At 42.9% G+C, this 26,832-nt stretch overlaps 2 protein-coding genes across 2 annotated transcripts; both read right to left on the bottom strand.

The window, feature by feature from the left end:
* Positions 1–173: 173 nt before the first annotated feature.
* Jumu (Forkhead box protein N4 jumeau) lies at positions 174–22,804 on the bottom strand. The gene is made up of 4 exons (XM_078187520.1): positions 21,938–22,804; positions 6,576–6,879; positions 5,720–6,412; positions 174–4,998 (listed from the first exon to the last, which is right to left on the bottom strand). The coding sequence occupies exons 2-4, from the start codon at positions 6,869–6,871 to the stop codon at positions 4,329–4,331; spliced, it is 1,659 nt and encodes a 552-aa protein (XP_078043646.1). The 5' UTR covers positions 6,872–6,879; positions 21,938–22,804; the 3' UTR covers positions 174–4,328.
* Positions 22,805–22,900: 96 nt separating this feature from the next.
* Positions 22,901–26,450, bottom strand: LOC144473559 (aminoacylase-1). The gene is made up of 5 exons (XM_078187521.1): positions 26,272–26,450; positions 25,332–25,501; positions 24,638–25,141; positions 24,157–24,447; positions 22,901–23,591 (listed from the first exon to the last, which is right to left on the bottom strand). Exons 1-5 carry the CDS (start codon positions 26,366–26,368, stop codon positions 23,448–23,450), a joined length of 1,206 nt encoding a protein of 401 aa, XP_078043647.1. The 5' UTR covers positions 26,369–26,450; the 3' UTR covers positions 22,901–23,447.
* Positions 26,451–26,832: the final 382 nt, after the last annotated feature.

Genomic DNA, 26,832 nt, shown 5'->3' with positions numbered 1-26,832 from the left:
CAATAATTACTATGGGTACGTCATTATTTGAAAACTTTCCTGAGTTTTATGAGACTAAAAATAAATTGGAAATCATGACAAAGAATTAACTCTCGAACGGTAACTATGAGAGAAATGCCTTGATTATTTTGAATCGATCTTAGAATGTACAAGAATAAGATCGCATTTCCCAACATTTTATTACTGAAACTTCTCATTGCACATATACATTATCATTACAAATTACCACTGCTGCATCTACACGAACATTACATACATTTATAATATCGTATAGAAATATTACAAACAGGTACAAAAACTACTCTACATCCCTTATCATATGTCGTTATTTTACTTAATCGTGGATTACAAATTTACCGTCATTCGTAATAGATTATCGATTAACAGGAAGCTGCTGTATCTATCCAGCTCCAAGTAATTAACCCTTTATTTGCGTAAACAACTTTTTCAATACTTTCTCTTAGAAAAATGGAACGTAGATACATGGTACATATTAATAGAAAAATAAAACAAGACTTCTGAGACAATTGTTGTGCCCAGGTTCTGTCCTCAAAATAAAGGGTAAATCATTAATAGGGCGGAATGCAGATCCAACATTATTGATGGTTCGATTAATTAATTAATTAATTGGGTTGTTGATCATCACAATGGACACTATCTGCGGCTATGTACAGTGTTCGTCTCGTATTTCGGTCAATTAATCCCCCGGTTGCTCGAAAGTGACTTCGGTTTATACAATTTTGCCTTTCACAGCAGCCTAAGGGATTAGTATATAATTTATGTATGTGACGTGAAGTCGATGAAGCAGACTGCGGATTCTTATGTATTTGCAGCAATATGATAACAGAACAAATGTTGATGAATTGAACAATTTTAATTAATTGAAAATAAAATTGTTCACGTTGCGGCGAAGAAATTTATGTCCTGCATGAAAAGTCCGCAGTCCGCCTAATTATTAAATGTAAAGTTAACTTTAACAGTATGAGAGATCTTCGAAAATTGGCAGTGATGTTTTAAGATGCATCGTCCCTTTCGATGGTCGCTTATAAAAGGCAGTGCCAGCGGTTCAGAATTTCGAGAAAACATTGTCGAAAATGAATCAGCATTATCACAACCCAAGGCACTCGATCACACGGTTCATAGTATGAGTACTGAGTCGTATAATGTTCCATACTTTATTCAAATCCTAAGTCTTTACATGTCTGCTATAGAGAGATCATCCAACCGAATAATAAATAAAAAATATACAATTTTCCAGGATAATTAATACTTTGCTTACGTTAACACTTCTAACGTATTGTGAGACTCATGCATTTGTTCACACGCTTCTCAAATAAATTTATTGCAAAATGTCTGAATAGTAATTTGTCGTTTCCTAATATCTCTATTTAAAAGAAAAATAATTATTTCATGAGAACAAATCTGTGAGTCACAATGTTCCACAATCGTATATCGTGCGTTCAATTTGGTTTTCAATGGGGAACAATACTTTTTTCTTTTTGGACATCAATTAGATGCAACGTTGCGAATATCCTAACCGCGAAATACTACTTCAGGATTCTCGCGGTCGCTGAAGAGGTACAGACTATGAAACGACTCTACTCGCTATCAAAATCTCGCAGCACCTGTTCGCTTAAAATGCGTTAAAAAAATACGTCGGTATCGTTAACTATTATTATGGCATTGTTCGAAGGTGTACACGAGTCAAGAGCATTCAAATAAAAAAATAAGCTATATCACGCTTGCACCGAACATACTTTCGTTCGATAGCTTTTCTGAGGGAATCTGAGGTACACTTGCACCCTCACGAGATCAGACGCAATACCAAATTATCAGTTCTTTTTTGCTTCTTTCGTTTTTCTTTTGCTTTTCAAATTGTAAAAATAAAAAATCTTAAACGTCTAGTCATTTATTTTGAGAAATGAAGAAAAAACTAGATTATTTACAGGGACTATACAAAAAAAGAAAAGAACCGTCTTCGCAAATGGGGGGGAAGCTTACAGATTAAACTTAGAAACAGATTCTAAAATATAGATTGGTCCCACGTCTAGATTTCTTTCTTTTTCTGTTTTTTTCTGTGTTCGTTCTGCCTTAAAAAAAAAGGATAACCTTCTGTACACCTTGCTATCGCACCTCTTCCTTTCTCTCTCTCTCACTCTTACGCGAGACGAAGCTACTGTACTTGTAAAACTTGATTCGTACAAAAAGGACTATAATACTATATATATATTGAGTGATGTAATTGGAACTATTTTGACTACTGTCTGAGCAATAATTTTCATGGAGTAGCATTTTCCGCTCTAATTGTTAACTAGGCAATGGTAAAATACGTTTCAATTACATGTTCAACCCGGTATATATAGACAGCGCTGTATTTACAAATCACGGAGACTACTTTCTGAATGCTTCATGTACCTTTTAGAATATGCTGCTGTGTCCCGGTCGACGGCGACACAGAGAAATCATATGGAAAATAACTAAGTGTCGGGTGAGAGGTGGCGCAGACCGGTTTCACCCCAAAAACCGTTTGCGACAAAGACTGACGCATACCCCGTCCGACGGTTATTTACAAATTTTACAGTCTATGAAAAATAGAAACACTGTAGAATTCTCAAACCAAGGCGAAATCCGTCGTCTCGTCGGATTTCCCTCTCGCAATCCTGCGATAACGCATTATTTAAAATCTTCCCGCCGTCAGACTGTGCATTAGTGGCGTGAAATTTGAATTTCCTAATGGAAGATCGAGGGTTCGACCAAAGAACACTGCGAAAATTTTGTTGGATTTCCCTCTGGCCGCTTTGGAGACAGTTTTTATAGTCTGCCAGTAATACACAGTCTGAGAAATTGTACAAAATGAAATTAAAATTAAGTAGACATTCTTTCTTCTCCCCTATTTGAACGAATGACTAAAATTGTGTATGTACATATACATACGAACTTTCGGTTAAGAATAAAAAGATCAGTGGGGGGCGAAAAATAATTACACATTCGATTAGCTCCACGGGTCTAACAAATAAAGGAACGAACTTGACGCCTATGCTTAAATAAAAGCCGAAGGAATAGAAGTATAGAAAAGAAATACAAAGAGAACCGTCGAACTATTTTGGGAGCGGAAAAATCTATCTTTTATGTTCTTAAATCAGGTATGCGATTATTTCTAACCGCCCCCACCACGTTCCGTAATATATATGCTACAACATTTTACAAATTCAAATTGTTTCCTATAGCTGTCATCGTCTTCACCGTTTTTTTTTGTACTCTATATACCTGTGTCCCGTTAATTAATATGCTTCGAAGATTTAAGTAATTCCAACATCATCTGTCGCTTCAGGTATACAAAACGCGGAGAACATTTACAATGAATTCGCTCGCAGTCCAGCAATGCATAAAAAAGTATATAATACATCAGTCTGGCCAGTCCGCTGACCAAAATACTTATTCGACTTAACTCCGTAACGCTAACCGCCTCGCCCTACGCTCCGATTACAATTTTTTCTTTTTCTTTCTACTACCATTACGTGTACTCGTCGTCATTTATTATATATTTTCATAGGTCCTGAAAAATCAATTCGTCAATCGTATAAAAACTCGACAACTATCTATTCCAATTAAAAGTGGGAGGAATAAAGAAAGTTTCACACTGCGATTGTTACCGTCGAGGAAATCAATTGCTATGGCCCTGATTCTTGACACTGTCACGACCTAAACGCAACTCTTTTTATTACCTAAAACTGCTGACCGTAATTAGAAAGCAATGTTTCGTGCGGTCAGCAGGTTTACGTGCTCGTTACAGTGTTCCCTCCGTAACGTCGTGGCTCCATTCCCACCAGTTCATGTCGCAACCGCACGGCGACTAATGAAAATCGAGCCAGATTGGCCTACGCAGCTATTCAACGTATCGCCAAGCTTTATCACACGACGTTACAGAAGGGAAACATTAGTTTGGGGTAAAACGAGTCGCTTAAATAATTATTAGGAGTAGATGAAGAAGGGCTTCCATGTCATTGACTTGTAAATTCACGCAGAAGCTGCTCTTGGTGTAGAAATTGTACTGAACATCGCGAACGTCGGTAGAAAAATAGAAAAAATGTGCAGCCTCGTGGTAAAATAAATTCTATGAATAGAGAAGCTTCTGAATGATCTTGGTAGTCGATCCCTCGGCCACGGGAGTCGTTCTTCTCATCGAATATTGACGTTCTTACAATCAGGACTTACTATCGAAGCACAGATCAAATGTTTTCCTCTTCGGTGGACACATGTCCTGGCTCACTCTACACCTATCGATACATAGAAAACTAGAAATTTTGGAGTCTCAATTGCGTCCAAGTTCAATCTATCTTAAGGAAGGAGCCAGTTCCGGCACCGGCTCGCAACAGCAGGGGTGCTTTTCTCCTGGACGTTGTCACCGGCTGATAGACATAGTTCCCTTGTATTGCTCCCGTTAACGTCTTCTGCCTTTTCGTGCTGGGGCTGAGTTCATATTCGAACGTTTCCTGCTTGGAGATATTCAGCTGCATGTGTAGCGCCTCTTGATTGTCCTCGATGTCAATCTCATCGTACAGGTGCTCCACAATGTCAATATCACAGTCCTGGCTGCTCTCGTCGTAGCTGTCCGTCACCGAGTTCGCTGCTATGTGACTATGAACAGACTCGTCGTACGTCGTGCTCTCTTCGACAGCTTCGTCACCGGAACTCTCTGTCTCTTCAGACATGTCCCCACTGCCTGCATACTTCATCTCACCACGTTCCAGAAGCTCGAGATGGTCCGGATAGATCATTGCCTTCTTAATCGCCAAAGGATCCTTCCTGGACCACTTCTGCACTTCCTCGTCCATCTTCGCAACCTTGGCTGGATTGATCGCCCACAGACAACCCTTCCTTTGATTCCCATTGCCAGCTGGTTTCTCTATCTTCTCAAAACACTTGTTCAAGGACAGGTTATGCCTGACTGAGTTCTTCCAGCCGTTCGGTGCTGTCTTGAAGTACGGGAAGTGTTCACTAAAGAAGATATAAACAGGTTAGCGCGCTCTAAATTAGTAAAAGACAATGTGTGATACAGGTTACTTCGTATAATTTTCATCCATTTTTAATTCACTTTATTGTTGTTTTTTCATGGTTTCATATTTAAAATCATTACTGCTAGATTATTAAGTTACAAAAAACTAAATCGGAAAGCGATAGCGCGACGCAAGTTAAGGGAGAAGGGTAGCTAGTCGGACAAAGGGCACGCGCGTAATTTTCCACAGGGACTGTACCACTCTGCCATGCACCTGGTGCTCCAAGAGCCCCACACAAAATGGCAGCTTCCCCCCATGTAACCTGGGAATAAAGGAAGGGACGACAATACTTTCTCCCCTCGCGGGCTAAACCCGGAGGGCTTCGACCAGCCCTTATCCTTCCGGCCAAATGGTCGAAAATAAACGAATAGGTCGGCAACACGTCGTTTGTCAAATAGGAACCCCATTGTTCGACGGCGTATCAAGAAAATATTAATCATGCTTCAACCCTCTTCCACCCGGACATCTTTCGCGATTGCATTGTTTGTTCCCCATCGTCTAAAAAACTCGCAACTATCTGGCTGTAATTTTGCGCGCATTACAAATATGTGCATCGCCCGTATCAGTAAAACAATTAATCCTGACTTGGAAAATTATCGACCCAAAAATGGATGAAGTATTACCACAGAGTATTTCTGTGCGAGAACATTTAATGCGCTTACCACATAAAGTTATAGATCTCCGAGACTGGCAGAGATCCTGTTTGACTGTTCTTCAATGCCATGGCGATCAAGCAAGAGTACGAGTATGCTGGTTTGGGGTACGGTTTGTCGTCATAGTCAGACAAATCGAACTCTTTCTCCCTCTTGAGAGCGGCGACTGTGGTCGTTGTTGAACCGACGTGCATGTTGTTATTGTATATCTGTTTGCGGACATACTGTTGCGCATGACTGGGACTCTGTAACACTTTAAAGTTCTGCACCCTGATGCTGGAGACTCCGTGCATTTTGTGGGTGGTCTGACTCCTGGCGAACTGAGGGGTAGCCGTTTTCACGGCCGCTATGGAAATCGTTTTCGACTTGGTCGGCGTTACCGGCGCCGATATCTCTTGTTCGTCTTCAGAGTCATCCTCTGTCTCCGTGATGTCGTTCTCGTACTGCTCAGTTTCGGTATCGTTCTCAAGGTCGTTTTCCGGATCGTTGTCGTTATCGTTTTCCGTGCAGCTGTCAGCCTCGTTGTCCATATCCTCTTCGACGTCGATCTTCTCCTCTTTGATCTCTCTCTTCGGCGAGAAAGAGAAGTGCCTCCTAGTGTTGTTAGGAGTTGGACTCCTAACCGCCATGTGCGGCATCACCGAGTTAGGGTTCACCATAATCGAGGCTGCGTCTCCTCCACTGAGATCCAGATTGAAATTACTGAAACAGAAATATCGACAAGGGCACGCTAGATATATCAACGCTGACAATACTTTTGACCCCCAATAACCTTGACCCTTTACATACGTATGTATGCTACGTAGCCAAGGTCACCGGAGAAAGGGTCCTCCTTATTTACCAGGTTTTCGAATGAAATAAACACCTGTTGGAGCTGTTGCTGTTGCCGTTCAACAAGCTAGTGGACCCAAACCATCCACTGAGGTCGTTCTGGCAGCCGATGGGGTCGTCGTCCATCTCCAGGGTGGACATGTCAGTGAAGTTGAAGCCCAACTCCGGGTGGCCACTGATGACGCCCTCGATCTCACATTTAATGTCCACGTCCAGCATCTCCTGGAGCGATAGGCTGTCGGTGCCAAGGTAGTAATCCATTGTGAGCCAAGGGTCCCTCGTCGGCCCCTGATCCAGCCCAGTACTGTGTCTGCTCTCCGTATCCAACATTCACCTGACTGAAACCAAAATTCGCCCGATTAAACTTTCGGAAAATTCGTATATCGGCTATACAGGGTGTCGAAGAAGTCGCACCAAGAAAGAAATGTTACGGCAAGGCATGTGTGGGATTAGAATTTAATAATGTTTGGAATTGAAATTGTTTCTTGCACGCCCACGCGGGCGAATCTCGATGATTTTATTCGTCTTGAGGATGATCCCCACGATCTCCTGTGGCAGAGCCAATAGATACTCGACCGTGTCCGTACGCGTGACCTCGTGAGCTCGCGCGCGCGCTTGTGTACGTGTACACAGAACGGTGCACGAACGTGCAACGAGGGTCTTGAACCCACAACCGGCTTGTGGGTGTGACTGACTCATAGTACTATAGTCGATTTACTATAGGAGCGCGTGGACTCGTAGTATTTCCTCCCTTCCGATCCCCTGCCCCCCTTCGACGCTTGTACCCCCCACCCATGCCGTTCACTTAACTATTCCACCGGTTGCCCCCCTGACCCTCCCATTCCTCTCGTTCATCTTTCCCTCACTCCGTCGGTAGTCTTCCCGCCCCCCACTACCTCCGTAGCGTCTCCTTTTCCCGCCAGCAGCGGTTCGTTCCATTCGTTCCACTGGTTTCATCTCGTTCGCGCTCGTAACCTCGCGCCCACCAAAGAACCATCGTACTCAGTCCCGCTCTTTGATTCTCCATCTACGACGCCATCTTACCGTCCCTTTCCCGCGCGTTTTTATACCCGAACCCCCTTTTTCCACGTCTGTTTCTTCGAACGTTTGATGTCCTGCCCCGGCCTACCCGGCTCCGTGCTCGTCGCCCGATGATTCCGACCGCCTAATGACTACTCCTTCTGCTATCTTTTGTTCCTCGGCCTGACCGTGTTTATTTTGGACGGGGGAGCTTCAGCGAGCAGCCTGATTTCCTTAACCCTGCGCTTAGATACATTTCTAAGCCATTCTCGAGTTCAACAACACTTCCTGGATTTTGTATTTACATTTCAGCAAGTTTGTTACATCGCTACCGCATCGAAGATAGAGGTGTAGGTGAAGTAATCCCCCCCATCCGTGAACAGTGCTATGAATTCAAAGCAAGGAACTGAAATTATGGTCAATCTAAACTTTCCTAATTTACAATTATTTATAATAATAAAATAAAGTGTTTTTGTACAAGAACAGCGGAAAATAAACGTGTTTAGGACAAAGTCGCTAAACTGCAAAGTAAATCATATTTTATATTATGAATCTAGAGTGGGGAGACTATGATGCAATTGCTAGGGTATTTCTAATGAAACCTAGACTTTTCTGGGGACCCCAGGTCAAATTCTAATGGTTTTCCCCAATGGTCCGATCGGGGTCCACGTACCACCGAAGGACCTGTATCATTAAAGCTCTCGATGCTCTCCCCAGCTCGCATCTTATTAACGATCCGGGGTATTATCAATTCCTTTTTTCTCTACGAGCCACCATCTTCGTTCCTGCCTTTCCCCGCCCCCGTCCGAGGCATTCTATACGTGTTTGTCCTTCGTGATTCTTCGTTCCCTCGTTCTCCACAGGTATCCTTTCGCCTGTGGTTTCTCTATCCTTTCCTATCACGGCTTTCGATATTTATTTTCTCCGTCACAAAGAATCCTCGCTCGCCCCCTGGCCTCCTCTCCTCGTCGTTCGTGCAGCCCGCCCCCTCAACTTCCCCAAGCCCCGTACAGCTCCGCTAGGCTCTCCCGCGTGTTTCTGTCTTTGGTGGTTTGACGACTCGTGGAACGGGGAACGGGGAGGGGACATGGACCGAGGCAGCCGTGGCCTACAGCTCGCGTGCACACCGCGCAATGAATGCGCTACAATGTGCCATTACTGTCCTGTGTTACCGAGAAAGGAAAACACCGATTAATAATTGCTTTCCTCCCTCCCGCTGGTAACTTCCGTTCTTCCGCCACCGAGTGATACGCACTAATTGTTTAAATAATTAATTAGTTTTAAGTGTTACCTTCGATTTTTATCTGACGCGAGTATCCTTTTGGCGCGTAACGTATGTCAACAATGAAGTGTGCTAACAGTGTGACGCAACATGGCGGATGGACGCTCACCTCGCGATTTCGAATGTTCATTGTAAATTATATTGTAATGCTTGTCAGAAAACGAGTCAACGAAAAGGTCGAGAAAAGTGGCACGAATTTTCTGATAGGTGTATCGATTGATATTTTCGAACTTAAAGATTAAACTTACACGCTCGAAGTTACTTAACCTCCACGACACCGAAATTTCTGCCGGCGTAATATTATTACTCTATGTTGTTGCTTCCATTTTTCTTCTTGTACAAGATTAAGTGCATTTACTCGTACCGCACTGAAGTTGTCAACAATTTATTAAAAGCAAACATGTTTAAGAAGACAGAAACTCTTGAGAATTACATTACGGTAATTCTTAATGGCGTCACTCGAGTGCTATGGGTTCAAGAAAGAGAAAAGGGAACAAAGCGACTGAAAACTGACCCTGCCTCACGCGTAAGCGTGTGGAGCGGGCTTTACGCGCGCGAGACATTCGAGTCTGCATGCCGGAACGATATTTTTAGGCGTGATGGATCTTCGCGGCTCCGTGGCTGTCGGAGCTATTCGATTGCACTTTTCAACGCCCACGCTCTCTTTCCGGTCGGCTACTTTCCCGAACAAAGTCTCCTGCGAGCCGTGAAAAGGGTCGCGGGAAATAATGCGAGGCGGTTAAGTCCCGGCGTTTAATAAGGAGCGCAAGAACGTCGTGTAAATGCGGCCGTTGCCAGTAATGGACAAGGCACGTTTACACGGAGTCCTCCGTGGAATCCGCGGTCAGATGCAATCGCGTATGCATCGCTCGGCGTGTGCTGCTCGCGATGCATCGTGCCTCGCGAGCTTTTCGTCCCGGCTAACAAACTTCTCCAAGGCTTCTTTTTGCAACGATTACGCGCTGCCGTTCTCGCGGGCTATGGTCAATGTCCCTAGGAAACATCAACGCAGCAATTTCCCGAATTACACCGCAACCGTACCTATCGAGTTTTGTTGTTGCAACTGCTGCGAGTCATTGTGAAAGTGGCAGCAACACTCTCTCCTGGTGAAAAAGTTACAAGGCTGTTACGACACGTTTCCCTATGCAAGAGAGAACTTTACTCGGCGCACACCGCGGCCGTTAATGGAACCAATGATCTTGAATCGGCCGAGTCGAAAGCCGCCGCATGAATCGCAAACCCGCTGCAACCGAGCGCAATTTTCACGGACTGATAATTGCAATGGATGCACGCCGCGATCGAAGCGTAACGACCGTCTCCAATTACCTCGTTCACGTCGTGAAAAGTCTACTACTAAACTTTACGCGGCGATTCCCACGATAATGAATATATCAGTCGGGGCCGATCAGCGGCACGTTATTCTTTTTGAAAACGACCAGGTACTAGCTACCGACAACCGGGAAGCCGTAATTTCCATTGTTACACGAAATACGCCCGTGCTCCGCAGAAAATGTACGCGCTCGCGGAATCAATTGTCCGAGAAAACACTGTACAACAGAGCAAATACTATGTCTCATTGATCGGTGTAATCGGAGCACTGAATGAAGGAGAGATAGCGTATGATTAGCCGCATCTGCATCGGATTCCTCTTAACCGAACGGTTCCCGCATCTGGCAGCTCTAATAATGGCGCCCGAAATCCTGCGCCTCCAGAGATAAATTACGCTCTGAATGGAAATTCTTGACGAGGGGGTAAAAATGAAGAGAGCCAGAGCAGAGAGACGGCGAGAGAGAGAGAGAGAGAGAGAGCATGAAAAAAGGCTAAAAGAACAGAAGGAAGCTCTCGTCGGTGGAGGCAGGAAGGAAAAACAGGCCAGACGTTTGATGCAACCAGACGTCGGGGGTCGTGGGCGCGGCAGACGAGTGTGCATCAAGCGTTTTAGAGGCGATCGCGACGCCAGACTCGAAAACAGACGAAAATAAAGCGGCCAAGGACCCAAGGTTGTTATTCGTCGAGGTCTCGCGGGTGAAAGACCGATTGGTTGACGGAATCGAGATGGTTGCTTCTGATCACTTACCAGCTCCTACATTCTTCCGAAACTGGATCAAATATTTTTGGAGCTCGAAAAAATTATGGATCCCCAACAGTCAATTTCTCCTGTACACGATTTTTTCAAAAAAGTCGTATGAACATTTTTGGAGCGATATAAAAAAAATTATGGGATCTGCAGAAATATTATGGTCGCAGTTTAAGGAACTGGGTCAATCTTCAAACCGCAGCGATCTGTGTCGAACTAGTTTTACTCTTCTGTTTAAGAAGTAATTTATACTAGAATATATACAAATAAAAATATAGACTAGAGATAGTGAAATAAAAATAAATTAGAAAATTCAAATTATCAAACATAAAATGATGTACGTGCTTAAAGGGATCGTTAATATTTTCTGAGGCCTACTTCTTCGTTAGTCAGTAATTGCCGATGCTCGTGAACAAATGTTTTAGGAATTATGCTCTATAAAAGGGGCGAAGAGAGCTTGCCGGGATCGGCGCGTTTCTCGCGACGGCCCTGACCGTTCTTCAATGTCTTCGCGCGAAAACTTGACCGAGGGACACGACGAGCAGACCTTGAAAAAGAATGTCTGCCTGCCCGTAATAATATCGCAGAGTATCGAATGGTCGTTCCACTCGGTTGTTTTCTCTGAGAATGACTCGCCGACCGGCGATCGTCGACGACCCAAAAAGTCCAATTCAATAAACGACCAAAAATCGTATTAATTTGCTAAAAGATGTTCATAAAATCGAGCGAGCGTGGAAACTGTCTTGTAAATATCTTAAATTCAATATACCATTAATATTTATATTTCAATTAAATACTTCAATGCTATCACTTGCGTATTTAGGTGTCTCATTTTGTTTCAGAATTTTAGATATGCTTGGTCGCAGATGAGTTTTGAGTGACTTGGTTTTGTTCTAATTGGAGGCTGGTTGAAATGATAAATTCCGTGATCGCTGCAGGTGGTCATTAGCAGGGAAAGACGGGCCCCGAAAATTGTATCTGGTTCATGCAACAGGATAATCTTTCTCGTTGGCTGGCTCTTCAAGCTCGAGTTCCAAGAAGGGTCCTCGAGCGACAGACGATCCTTAGACCCCGGAGGAGCTGTTCAACCTGAAATCCTTCGCAGGTCATAAAAGGTTCCCCCTAGAGGCATTTTCTGCTCTATTCCACCCTAGTCGAACGTAGCATCACCAAAAGATTTTTGATCCAGGTTTAACTTATCCAACCTGATCTTCATGACTTCTGACGAACCTGCTCCGCCCTTCTACCCAAATAATTCTTCGGGCTCACCTAGCTGCACCTGCAGCAAAAATCATTTTTCACTACCTGCCACAGCCACGTAACGGTCTCTTCTCCCTTATTTCGCCATAGAAATTCCTTCCTCTTTCAAATGGGGATAGCAAGGTACAATATTGTGCAGAAATGTGCGCCGACTTTGTTGAAGCAAAAGTGGTACGAAGGGGGAGAAAATTCAGTCTGGACATAGGCGGAAAACATTTCTTCCTGTTTTGGGACTGGCGCACGTTTTATCGGTCGGTGATCGTCTTGCGGACGTTTCGTCAGGTGTTCACGAGGCTCACAGCTGCGCCCAGCGCGGTGTCTCACGGACACACGCACACACGGTTACGAAAGCCACGGTGAAAGGGAAATCTCGCCGATTGTTGTAACAATACCGGAGTTATCGTGCTCGATTTCAGCAAGCTGTACGCGCCACCTTACGTCGTTAAACCTAGTTGGGCTCCTCTCTTTAACCCTTTAACCGCCAACGATGCCACGCTCACGCCCTGCTGCGACTATTACGCTTATTTGTTGCGCAGTAACATGGTTGTACGATTTTTATCCACGGAGTTGCAACAGTTTAAATATCAACCCACTTTTAATACGAATTTACTGCGCCTTACTTCGAAAGCCGATGGCGCAGTTTCCATTCGAACTGCCATAAAACGGTAATGAAACATCGTAGAGCGAAGTTTCTGGGCTTATTTGAACAACTTAGGCTTCAATTTTCAACTATACGTTGGATTCGGAGAGGAGAACAATTTTTGAAGGTTGCGGTAGAATTTCTTTTTACATTATTACAAATTACCGTCTTTGTATTTTCGCTGGTTTTGCAATTGAAACATTTTTGTTAGTGAAACAACTTAGGGTCGTTAAAAGTAGAGAATGCACACTTTCAAATGAGCTTAGGCACATGGCTCTACGATTTTTCTCCACCTAGTTACGTCAGTTCAAACATGAACCATTTTTTAATCAAGCTGACATGTGTGTTAGTTTAATGCCGGCGGTAGACTTATCATTCATACTACCATAAAGTGGTACTAAAAAACCATTATTTCAAATCTTTCGTCTCGTCACAAAGCTAAGGCTTGCATCTTGAAATTCACATTCTTTTTAATTGAAAACAAAATTATTTGATCTTTGAACAAACGTTTCAATGGTAAAGATCTTTAAACAGCCATTTTCACATCATCGATTGTTCATCAGTGTCAACATTTATTCAACAAATAACATACGAGTAGAATTCCAAAGTAGAATCGTTCGCCTTCAAAATGAGCCTAGATGGATTGTCGCAAGATTTTTTTTCATGCAGTTACAATAATTCGAAGATCGATTCTTTGTTAATCAAGATAACGTTGATAGCATAGTTTTTATTCAAAGTGCATAACACGTAAGAAGAAGCGGTTGGAAAACGATTGTTTATGAAAACGTAGGGAACGACGAAGTCGGGCAATCGTCGGCGCGGCGTGTTCGCGTGCGCGGTTAAAACGCGGAGGGTTTCTTTGTGATCGCAGCCGGAGAACCGGTTTCTGTTGAATCGCGCTGAACACGGCTTATGAAGTGAATCGAACGTGAATCGTGTTCGTCTAATAAATGGACTTTTGTTGGCCGTCCACCGATAACGACGATCTACGAGAGGAGCCTATGCCCGTTCACAGACATCGGTTGACACGATTACGGATGCGTTCGGCCATTCGGTTACGAAAACACGCTGACCGGACAAGCAACACGTGTAATTTATCGTGGCCATTTTACCACTGCCGACTTCGTTCGCTCCTTAGGGAACGAATTATTCCGCGCTGCCACTTCCTTTTCACCATACAATACTACAATCCCCCGATTCAAAATCATATTTCCATTTTTCTACGACAAAATACGGAATTTTTAAAACGTCGCACAGAGATCAAAAAATTTATTTCCCGAATAAAACTACCACGATTTCATAGGGAAAAGTAGAATAGAAAAAAGTAGAGAAAACGCTTACAGAAATTTCGGTCTACGACTTTTCGACGCCATTTTATGGGTCTATGAATGCGACGACTGTTAGATTGGAGTACATACCGAAAAGGGACATGTAGACTATTGTAACTTCGTCTACAAACAAAGGCATAAAATTGAAAATGGTCAGCGTGGACAATTTCGTAAGATGTGTTCCCGAGGTTGAAATATTTATGTCGTGTCTAAAATTATTACGTCCTTGTCACGGTTAAAAAGAACGGAAGAAAAAACCCATAAACTTGCCACGCGACCCGATAATCGAACGCCAAAAAGCCCCATAAATTTATGACGCAGGCGAAAACTTCTCCGCGTTATTATCCTCCTGTAACTCCTCGGCAGCCAGCTGCCGGGATCAGCCGATTTCATTGTGCGGAGGGTCCGTGCCACCCCGCACCCTTTTCCCCCACGGATAATAGAAATTCGACCTACGACTCGAAAGTTTTTAGCTCAGAAAAATTCTAGATCTCAATCTATAGATTCGAAAGACTTTGTCTAAATCTGTTCCATTACCGTGTAGAACAATTACGCAGGTTTTACGGTAAATTTAATAGCTTTCGAAACGGTCAGACCCGTCTATGTCTAAGGGCACAGCTTTACTAAATATTCTTAGAAAGACGGTCTGACCATGGAGCCCCAAGGAAAGTGAAAATTTTCCATGTGGAACGGATATACTCGTCCGGGGTCGGGTTCTTATTCGGACCCAGGTACAGGGTTGGGTCAAACCCGGCTGTCCCTTTCCTCAGAAAATTGCCATTACGGACAGGTAAGAAACGCCTCAGCGGCGGAAGTCTTTCTCGACACGTAGCTACGAATTTTTAACGATCGACCAATTGCTCCGAGTCCGATACTTCCTGCCAATTTATGCCCGTTTACCCTAAAACCCCTCCGTTTATGGCATCGTTCGTTCCGGAACGTAAAGACGAACCATAGAACTTTTGTTCTGGTATCATTTTTGCGAACGCACAATTCGGCAATATTGCTTTATAAAAGCAGCTTCGTTGGGGGAAACAATGTTACAACGTACTGTATTCTACCTGGATTTTATATTCTATCACTTTTCTATTTCAGAGTTAAGAGAAATGCAAAATGTAAACAGTTTTCGGTATTCGAATATTTGTAGAAATCAAAAAATTTCTTTCACGACTAAAAATATAAGGCTTTTGTGTATTGGAGTCTAAGATTTCTAATGACATAAGAAATTTTGTTCTACGATTTTTCAGTGTGATTTTATGGTACTTTGTTAAACTAACGTACGAGTCCCGTTAACTTTCACACTGTGATAGCTAAACCAAAAAAATTGTAGGATAATCTACCTAGGCTCGTTTTAAAGGGTAAGGTCTCTACTTTCGATCCTTCTAAGCTGTTTCATTTGAAAAAATTTTACCATTGAAGAAGAAGCGAAAAAGAAAAATGGTAAAGTTTTACCATTTCTCAAATTCAGCCGTCTCTAGAGAGTCCCAAATCCTTTTTCTCTTAATAAATTTACAATGATTTTAAAGAATAAAGTATCCCCTTTCCATCGGAATGAAGAACTTCGATCTACGACTCTCTGTTGTCATGTTAAAGCTCTTCGAACAAAGTTACGGCGGAATGCAATCTGACCGGGTACAGAAGATACATGTGGTACCGTCGATCACCGGCGACCGGCGCCGGCTCTTCCAGTGTTAAACATCTGGGGGATTAACAATTCTCTGTTTGCGGAGAAGGTAGCGTTACGGTCACGGGCCTGTGATCGTTCCAAGAGACTTCACCGAAGGTTTCGGAGAGGGACGTCGCGCACCGTGTAAAACATGCATACGTCGAACTGCGACCGTTTCACGGTCGTGAAAACACGAGGAGCATCGCGCGACGCATCTTTTCCCATGGTGCCTTACTAGCCACACTTCCTCTCCGAGGGATACACACTTCCGCCGATAATGTTCGCTAACCTGAACTCGTCGACAGAGAGATCGCGGCCATATTTTTTCCTCGGCTGTTGTATGCAAATCGGTATATTCTGTATCTCCTCAACGAAACGTTCGATCGCGTTTCCCTCGCTTTTCTACGAATACCGGCAATTACAAAGCCCCTACACACCCGCTGCAACAATGCGAATGCACTCCCTGGCGAATCATAGTCCCACTCCTAGTGTCACTCTGATTCATTGCCTAAATGCTGCTGTTACGGAATAAAAGATTTGCTTTTGTAACCATTTTTTCGGCTAAATAGACCACAATGAATTTGTAGGGGAAAGTTTCATCTTTCCAACGAGTCCAAAATTTTAAGGCTACGATTTTTTTACGCCCTTCTGCGAGACTTTGAATTTGACGTAGGCCACCATCTTTGAAATAAGTCTGGATACTGACTGAGAAAAGATCGATTTTTAAGCCGTTGTAACTTTGGAGGAAAAAATCGTGGGACAATGCACCTTAGCTCATTTTAAAGAGGGAAACCTATACTTTAAACGCATATATGCTATTTTTGCGGAAAAAATTTTTCCATTGATAAAAGTAGTCAAGACAATGGCCACTTTGAAGAGCTTTAAAAATTAGATGTTTCCGGTATTTGAATAATGTTTTTCATGCTAAGAATTAGCTTTTACTTCTCTACTAACATATATTGATAGGATTTAATATTAAATCTCTCCTAGGTAGGTCCTAGAGTCATTTTTTTCTGAGAAATGGAACGGAAGTTCGAAATGATTTTGGTGAGCTAGCTGTTTATTTCGACTCGCTCAGATTTTCCATTATGCCGGGTAGACGTTGGGTAAATAACGCCGGCATTATGCAAGTGAATCGGCCAGAGATTTCGTTGGGTGAACCCGGAGAGTCTGCACTCCGGATCTCGCGATGGACCAACCGTGTATAGCCGTGCCTCTCCTACCCGCGCTTTTCGCCGAGTATCGATCTGATATCCCAGCCGGCAGTCGACCAATGTTTGCTGCGAGTTGCTGTGAGTGTCCCGCGCCCCGTCGCCTCACCAACAAACACGCGCAGACGCGCGCGCGCACACACACACGGCCAAGGCATCCTGAGGAGAGGGGAACAACTCGGGTCTCGACTGCCGCAAGACCGTTTGAAAATTCAACCGTGTTGTTCTTCCTTCCTGATCCGCTTTATAGACTCGCCTCTGTCCCTAAACACTGCGAAATTAGGCGTTCGCCACTTTGCATTCGCTCTACAGAGATGTCTCGACGTTCCACGAACGTTTACAAGAGAGATTTTTCCAGTTCCGCAATTTTAAGTTGGCTCCACTGCTCGAGGAATTGTATAATCGCGTTAAGCGGTGCTCAACTTAAGCTCGATAGACTGTTTGCAGAGATTCGGTCTGCTAGGCGATCTTCGAACGACTGCAACTTCGTGCACGAAAATGGTACGATGTTCTACTTCAACGCACTGTGAAACTTGAAGAACCAGCTTTGAAATATGTGCACTGTTTTCTCTTTTTAAATGGTTTAATTCTGGGATACGGGTGAAGAAGTGAAGATGGTAACTTTGTTAAGTTTGTTCAATTAGAATGCTTGTACGAAGGTCAAAAAGAATTTTACTCTGGATTGAAACTAATGTAAGTTTTTAGATTGCAGTCCTAGCTTTCCAACGAAATAAAAAATTTTGATCTACGATCTCTCCCTGACATTTTATGAAACTTTGAATGACAAGTCTACCTCCTAGTCTACCTACCAAGCAGACTCGCTATATGTTAAATATGATTTACATTTAAAATATTGGAACTTTGTGAAAAAAATCGTAGAACGACGTACCTTAGCTCATTTTGAAGCGTATACTGTCTAGTTTCAGTTTCCATAAGTCGTTTCAGCGGAAAAAAATTGTACAATACTAAACCAGGTGAAAATATAAAAATGGTAATTTTGACTAACATTATACATTCCAACGTATCTACAGAGTTAACAAAAATTGGTCGGTCAATGAAACTGCAATGAATTTAAAGAATAATGTCTCCCTTTACAACGAGCTAAAAAATGTTAATATAGGACTTCCTGTTGCCGTGTTAACGAATGAATCCATGATTCAAGCGTTTGCTTCAACGAGGGCAGAAATAATTCTTAAGAAATGAGTTGCGGCGCTTGATATATTGTTTAATAATTCTGTGCACGCAAGTGCTACAGTACTGGCAGTTTATTAGCTGCATATTTCATGCGACACGGTGTACGGGACACAGGATGGCAAACGAAGAGAGAGAATCAAACGCGGGAACCTCGAGTACACGTGGACGAGACTCACTGGTAAATTGGCGCGAAAAAATGTCTTCAATGACTCGGTCAACTGTTCTAATTGCTTAACAGTAATTACGACGAATCATCCTCTAATAAAACGAGAGCATATAAGTACTACTCACGACAGAAAAATCAGAAGAGCTACGAAAATTTAAAGCGTCGTCAATAATGATTTACGTTCAGAAATGTTCGACTCAAAATGGCGGTGCAAATCAGAATCGCGGATGATGGAAAACTGGGTGTTTTGATGGTCCCTATTCCCGCCATTTTGCTTTCATCCGGGTAGCCAAGTCCACTACTTGCAAAAATTTCACGTGTTCTGACGTGTACGGCACGCAATCCACGTTCGACAAAGCGCGTTTCTCCGCACAAGAGTACTGCGAGCCACAAGTTGTTGCGTGTCGCCAGGAACAAGATCGATCCTCGATCTCAATTAGATCCGAACGCGATCGCGACTACCGGCACCTTGGGAAATTGAAACGCAAGAGGAGGGACAGGATAATTGCACGCGAAAATTTTTCATTCGATTGATAAACCTGTTCGTATAGTGTCCGAATGATCGTCGATCGGTCTGTGGAACTCCATTAAATAATTAATTAAGTTCAAAGACCGGTTCACGAATTCTGTAAATTTATTGAAAACCGGTTTGCAATAACCGATAATCCGCGAAACGTTTATTCGAACGGTATGGCGACGGGAATAGTGGATTAATGTTGAAACAATGTTGAAACAATGTCAAACGGTCGCGTGTCGTTTGCGCAACTAAATTTCAATCGACGCTGACAGCGGTGCCTCGCGAGAGCGAACTATAAGCGCCGCATGAGAGCGTAATTTACGAACTCTTTCTACGGCCCTCTTTCCACATCTTCCAAAGGCGACTTTCTAACTCGTCCGAGAGAGACACACTCCTCCGGAGCATTCGTTACGGAACAATTGTGCGAATTAAATGCTCGCCTCGAACGATTCCTTGATAAACGAAAAAAAAGACGCGGAGAGAACCGTCGGCAAAGATTCTACAATCCATTGTTGCCGCAAGCCCCCATTGTTATTCCATCTGTCTTTCCCATGCAAATTATTTGAACAAGAATTTTCAGAAAAATGCTGATCCGATTCTAAAGTCACACGACGACATTTAATTTACTTACATTTACTCGAATGAAACTGTACGAATTTCTAAAAATGTTTGTATTATTGTGAGTCCATTTTGCAAGTTGTAAAACGTTAATGAAAAATGTGTGCGACGAACCATCTCTTGTCACAGCAGGACAAGGGTATCCGCTCGAGAAACCAGAACGGGGAACCTCAAAATGTACAATTATTGCGTTTCCTGGAACCCCAACAATCACACCACGAGAAAGAGGAAGAAAAAATACGTGGCACAAAGGGGCCACCGGCCGAATACGGCATCGATTCACACTGAACAGCAATTTTTCTTCGCCGATGAGAGAAAGAAAAAAAAAAATTGAAAACGGAACACGGAATTCAGGATCGTCGGCTTGTTCGGAGTGGCAAATATGTAATTACGCGGGAATGGGCATACGACTGTCCGTTTGTCTGAATCACTTTCGTCCCAACGTGTCATTTTACACAAATCAAACTAATTTAACTTCCGCTTACAATTCGCAAAAGTTTTATTTGCTTCTCGTAACAATTCCGAGTGCTGCGAAAGCGACGAAAATCGGGTACAGAAGATTTAAAAAAAACTTAAAAAAGATTTACTTAATTACAAAACAGTGAAGTTATTCGTTTATTGCTGAAGTTATTGAAGTTATTACGTGAAGAATCACAAAAATGTAGAGAGGTCAACACTAGAAAGAGAGAAAATAAATGTACGTGTGGAAAGGTCTACTTCGAGAAAAATTACGAAAGAAAATTACGAATGCGTAAAAAGGTTTACTTTATAACAAGATAATGAAAGTGTGAAAAGATCTGCTTCGCAGCAAAACAATGAAACCGTAAAATAGTCGAGTTTACCAGAAAATAGTCAAAAATTTTAACAATATCGACTTTGCTACGAGGTAGTAAATAGTTTGAGAACATCAGCGTCGCTTGAAAATAATAAATAAGAAAAAGGTCGACTTGAGAGCTAAGTAGTGGAAGATTTAATAGAAAGTCAACACTGTAACAAAATAAAAATGTACAGTGGAATAATAATATTTTTACGGAGCGAAATTCGTCCGGCTTTGATTTTGCCGGAGCCCGTAAAATATTTCCTGCGGTAGGCATATGGCGAGGGGTAGAGTTCCCAGAAAGTTCCCACGGTCAATAGCTTTCATGGCGGTGATGCTTGAAAGTGCTCGAGGGTCCCTCCCTCCCCTGCCGCTCGTTATTCGCAACATTTTCGAAAAACGTCCTTCTGAGAAGTGTCCTAGCGAACAGGCCTGAAAAACCGATAAATCTTCCGTACGGTTTATGCACGTCGAATCGAAAATTACAAGAACCGTAATCGATCGTAGAATACCTCCTGCGTCCCGCCCTGGGAATCGATAGTACGGTTTCCGTAGATCCTAATCCCCGTTGAAAATGAGCTCCTTTAATTATCTCTTCCTCCTTCTCCACCTGCTTCTCTTCATCCCCCCCCCCCCTCTCTTCGCTATCGATTACCTGCGGCTATTTCGGCCGGGATAATTTCAGACAAAATTCCACAGTAAAATGTAATATGTCAATTGCAGGTACATCCATAAAATTCTGTCCCTTCGCATCCTCCGGTTCCCCATAATTAGCCCTGGCACTTCCCCAATTTTTCTTTGTTGTATTATTTTTCATATAATTGTTTCGCCGTTACACGCGAGATACCGTAAATATTGCAAAAATTGCCCCAGACGCCGCTAAAACAATTCATCTAACCAGTCGTTGATTAACAAAAAGCAACGTCGAAAGCGGTAAATCGTGCAATTTCGATCCGGCATGTAACCGGAAATCGATAGCTATTTATTCGGGCCGGACTCGTCCGACCGAAAACGAAAGCATCCCGCCGGCGAATAATTCATTCGAATGCCTTCATTTTGCGAGAAAAAAATCGAGAATTGGATACGTGTTCGGCGTGGACAGCTTTTCCCGCCGAAAGTCGTGCGATGAATCACTCATTGAGGACTCGATATGTCCGATTGTTTATTTTCGAGTACGTGCTAGGGGAATCGCCGCTTGTCGGTGTCGTCAAACCGACGGAGCGCGGCAAACCCGAAAACAGAAGCTGATATGGAGAGACCGGCAACGCGCAAGGTCCAGAGAAGGAAAGAAAACCGTGGAGGAATCGTCGCAGACTGACGGAGGCGAATGCCAGCCTCATGTAAATAAACAAACCGACGTAAGCGTAGAGCCGCGTACTACCGGCGGGTTAAACGCAGCGCGAGAAAAAGAAGCATCGATGAAAAAAAGATTCGCACGAGCACACGTCCGTTCTCTCTCTCTCTCTCTCTCCCCCCTCAGTACGCTACGCCTTGACACTCGACATCGGTTTCGGACACCGGCGAAGCAGAATGTTTTTTTCCAGGATTTCTCCGGGAGGCTGTCGTGAATCCCGTCCGAGAAATAGTTAACAAGACTTACCGTGTGTTCGACGATCTCCAGAGCACGTCGTCCTCGCTGTGTAACACCACTCTCACACATATATTTACGATGGGAGTATCGCGCGGATTTTTGGCAGCGACCATGCATAAAACGGACACCGACACAGGGCCCCCTTTACGGAACTGAAGTAACGTTGACACACGGCAGGCTCGTGAACAAAGACCACGCACGATTTCAAATCCCTCGCATCGGATTGGGTCGGGGCCGGCACGTGACCAGACTGGCGCCGTTGGATTGGATGGCCGCAGCACGACTCGCGAGGACACTTTGAACGGATCCGCTAAATGCACATGGCCGACAAAGGGATGCTGGCGACGGGATTTTTCTTCGAACGATTTCGGGATAGATCGGCTACGTTTCCGATTCGATTCGAACTCGAGGAGATTGATCGTCGGAAGAACCGACCGGGAAAGGTGTACTAGGACTGCTCGGCGGTGCACGATTGACAGAAACCGACTTGTGTTTTCCCCTAACCTTCCCCACTACCAAAATGGCCGAGCCCGAATTAACCGCGAGAAAATATCACGACTTCGACCGAGATTAATTTCTTTTATCACCGAATCGGTCTCAAAAAATAGCCTGAATTTTTGCGAAACGATTAAGATAGAATTTCGTTTTAACTTTACGATAGGGGAACTTGAATTAATTGTACCGAAGGATCTGCAATATTGGACGAGTCCATCATCGCGTGGAGGGGAGCATGGCAGTCCTATTTAAGAATGAACCATTACGATAATGGCGGGAATGCACACACGCGCGTACAGATTTCGACGGTTTGGCGCGAGAAAATAAAGACACGACAAATCGACCTCTGTAACACTATTTCTTGAACGAAATCGATTGTAAATACGACGAGGAAAACTATTTTCTCTCTGTAATTTGCACGGAACGCGAACTTTCGATACCACCGAGGTCAATAGACGTGTTTTTGTATCTACTTCCTCTTTGGAACTTCTTATATTTTGTTGAACAAAAATATATAATCACCGCGGATTTGATCCTACAGTGGTTCGCATAAAATATATGAGATTTAACAACGAAAACAAATACATGTTAATTTAAGCGTGCGTAGGCTACGATTTAGTATGGCACTTGAATTTCTGCTCCTATTAAAGAATTCTGATCTTTAAAAAAAGAAAAGACAAAAAAGAATACTCATAAATGCTCCTGCTACCTTATTTAGTTCTTCTGGTCCCATCGGTGTCTTGCTTATTTTCTATTCCTTATCCACGCCCTCGTTATTGCACGTGTTTTCGTATCTTCGCAACGATTTTTTTTTTATAAAACTGTATATGTGTAACGATTATAAACTGTGAAGTTCTTACAACATTCTTAAACTCTATCAGAAATAGTCAGTCTGTGACGTTCGACAATGTACTAATTCATTGATTCTTCAGTGAACTTTTACCTTGCATCCCTTATCTGTTATTAATAATATTTCTATCGTTCTGGTATTTGGTTCGCTGAGTCGACTCTACGGCTCGTTCGATTAAACGTTCGCTACCGCTGGTATTATTTTCATGTATATCTCAATGCCTTTCAGGAATATGTCTTTGTTCAAATACTCGTCGTGATCGTGAAGCAGAATTTTTGTATTGTTCATCGGCGAGAAACCAATGGCGGGAATTCCGACCTGCGTAACAAACATAATTATCATTATCTTTATCTAATACTTTTAATATAGACACTATATCTATAATACAATTAAGATAACATATGCATAGTATAGTTAGTATATATAAGCATTACAATTATTATTCTATAACACTGTTTGAAATCATTTTTATGATCCATGATATCAATAACCAAATATACGTCATGTTTGTGAACCAATTGCAAGGAGACTTAACATACTAAACTCTCACGGGTATGATTAGACTGCAGATTGTATTCATTTATAGAAAAATTGATAAATAAAACAGAGTATTGAAGAATTAAAAATACTGAGAGAATTTAAAAATACTGTTGCATTATTTTCATTCTATTAACATTTTAAAAAGAATATATAGTTCTTATTCTAACTTCTGTTCTGTATAATCGATGTAGAAAATTCTTATTTTGTATAAAGCTCAGCAGTCTAATTATGACTTTTTCTAATTTGAACTTTTTACTGGAGACAGATTTGGTTGGATATAAAACAAATCAACAGTGTTATGAATATTTGACAACAGTAATTGAACAATGATTTTGTCCTGTACCTTTCGCACATAGCGACTGTCAGTGCCTCCAGGGAATATTCCCGTCTCTAAAGTGATCCCCAAATCGTCGCAGGCTTTCTTAAAAGCAAGCCAATAAGGATTACTATTGTCCAGCTTTGTGTTGGGGACCTTCGAATTCTTCTGTTCGAACGAATACGTGACACCTTCACCAGCCTCCTTACACCAATTTTTAATCATTGTTTCAAATTCCTCATGATCAACAGAGGGGTCCAGACGGATATCGAAGATGGCGGTCAACGATGGCGGTACCACGTTCGTTTGTATTCCACCCTGAAACAAAATCATTCCCCAACATTAGCAACGATTCACAATCTTTAGATTCGCCAGTCGTTTGAGTGTCTTTGAAGCTATCGAAATACTTACGCCGGGAGATTATCCTGAGCGCACAGACATACAAAAAGAACAAAAATTTCGACATGATGCGATGAGAGTACCCGAGAATCTTTGAGCAAATACATACCTGTAGCTGCGTCAAGTTAATGGTGGTAACGTCACCCAACTGAAATTTCCCAGTATTCAGCTTCTCCTTCTCTTTAGCTCTCAGATCCATGAAGCGGTCGATAATCGTTCTAACTTTCTCTCCAGCTGTGTTATCTAGCAAAAGGGACCCGTGACCAGGTGTGCCGTTGCATTGGACCACCACATGCCAAATAGATCTCTCGCCATAAAACATGTAGAACGCTTCTGTTGGACAGGCTACTCCTTCATCCAACGCGAAGCCGACGTTTAGATCTTTGAAGTCTTGTGTATGCACGAAATCCTTCATTCCGAGGACTCCACCGATCTCTTCGTCCGGCACGAAAGAGATGTGGATCGTTCTTTCGAAACGTTGTTCAGCCAGCTTCAGACGACGTATAGCTTCCAAATATTGTATACCGACGCATTTCATATCCTGGCTGCCCCGGGCGTAGATGTTGCCCTTCTCGTCCATGTGAGCGCTGAATGGCGGATGCGTCCATTTTTCCTGAAAGTATAGTTCCATCAGTGACACCTTCTACGCAGCATTAGTAATAGTTGTCCACAAGGCTTCTTTTGACCTACAAGCTACGGGACCTACTTTGACGACCTTGATGCACTAGGTCTAAGTTGAATGTTTAAATGTATCACAAGATGTTTAATGAGATTTTAGTTCTACTGAATACTAGTCTATTTACCGCAAAAACAGGTACAACATCCATATGACTGTTCAGCAGAATTGATGATTTTGATGGTTCCGTACCTGTCCATGTGATAACTACGATTGGTTTATTCTCATGGACGCTGTACTCTTTAATTGGCAGGTCCAAGGATTTAGCCTGCTTCTGCAGGAACTTAACACAGTCATCTGCAAAAAAGCAATATCAAATTAGAATTTGTGTGTCTTAGCAAATTGGGATCATAAATACTGATAAGTGATATAGAAGCCTGGATTCACGTTGTTATGTTCATATAAAGTGACGTTCTATCTTATCAATTTCGAGGATTAAGGAACCAATCTTATCAGCTGATAATTTATGGAATTGTTTGGAGCTTTCTAGTCATTGTTTTTCCGGGATTTCTTCAATATTTCCCTATCTTATTAATCGATTTGATCGAATGGCAATTCAACAAATTCTCGAGTGTCTAGATACCTGCGGTGACCCACTGTACTGACAATTTAGGTCAGCCACGAGTCCTCGTTTCCCGAACCTACAGCCTCCGAATTTCCTCTTCAAGATCGGTTTAAACAGAGCGGACAGTCGGTTGAATCATGGGGATTCACCGTGGCGAGAGCGAGAGACGTAAATGAAAAAATAGGGAAACAAAAATAGAAATAAAATTTCGCAGACAGGGTGGGGCATGCAATGGCTGGATAGCGTCTTCGACGCTAGCGAATATCCGTCGACGCCGACGTTCACTCAATATTACTAGGCTTCGGCCAGCCTAATTTTCCAATGAAAGCCAGTTATGTACGTGAGATCGGACGTTGTAATTTACTTAACGAGAGGAAACGAGGATCGACACCGTTCTGGTGTACGCGTGCACACGACTTCCCCGCCGCGGTTGAGGACAAATCAGATTTGTCACCGGTTTTCGACACATGTACAATGGTTTCTAGGGGATGTGGATACTCACCGTATTTAATGTTGGGCTGGACTGACGGTATCCTCAGATATTCTCGAAAATTCTCTACAGCTGTTTCGTCCAGCTGAGCCACGGTCGGTGGAGACATCGTGTTACGGAAGCCTGGTGATCGCCGTCTAGGACGCTGCACGTCTCGAATGCGCTCGACTGTCACAGCAGACGCCCAACGACCAAGCCACCTCCACCAATTGCCGATGATTATCGGCGATCACGTGGTCCCCGGAGGATCAATTGAACCAATGCCACGAGAAGGGCGGGATGGAAGACTTCAATTCAAACAAAAACGCGTTAACGTGCTCAGAAATATTAGACGAGATTTGACTCTAATAAAGTCAACTTTGTTTAGATTGCTTATGTATAGAACAGATAAAGTCAATATAGTGTTTACAAACCGAGGGAAATTAACAGGCTGTTGCCGGTGCCCAATCATTTCTGGTAATGAAACCTTTTGCATTTGCTTTCTTAATTTCTGAGGTAGGGTAATTTAGCTGGTGTCAAAATGGGACTCGATTTCTTGGTATGCTTACAAATTTTAACTTATTCGTTCATGTT

The sequence above is a fragment of the Augochlora pura genome, chromosome 7 (assembly GCF_028453695.1).
Source record: "Augochlora pura isolate Apur16 chromosome 7, APUR_v2.2.1, whole genome shotgun sequence".
NCBI lineage: Eukaryota > Metazoa > Arthropoda > Insecta > Hymenoptera > Halictidae > Augochlora > Augochlora pura.
This window is presented reverse-complemented; position numbering and strand designations above follow the sequence as displayed.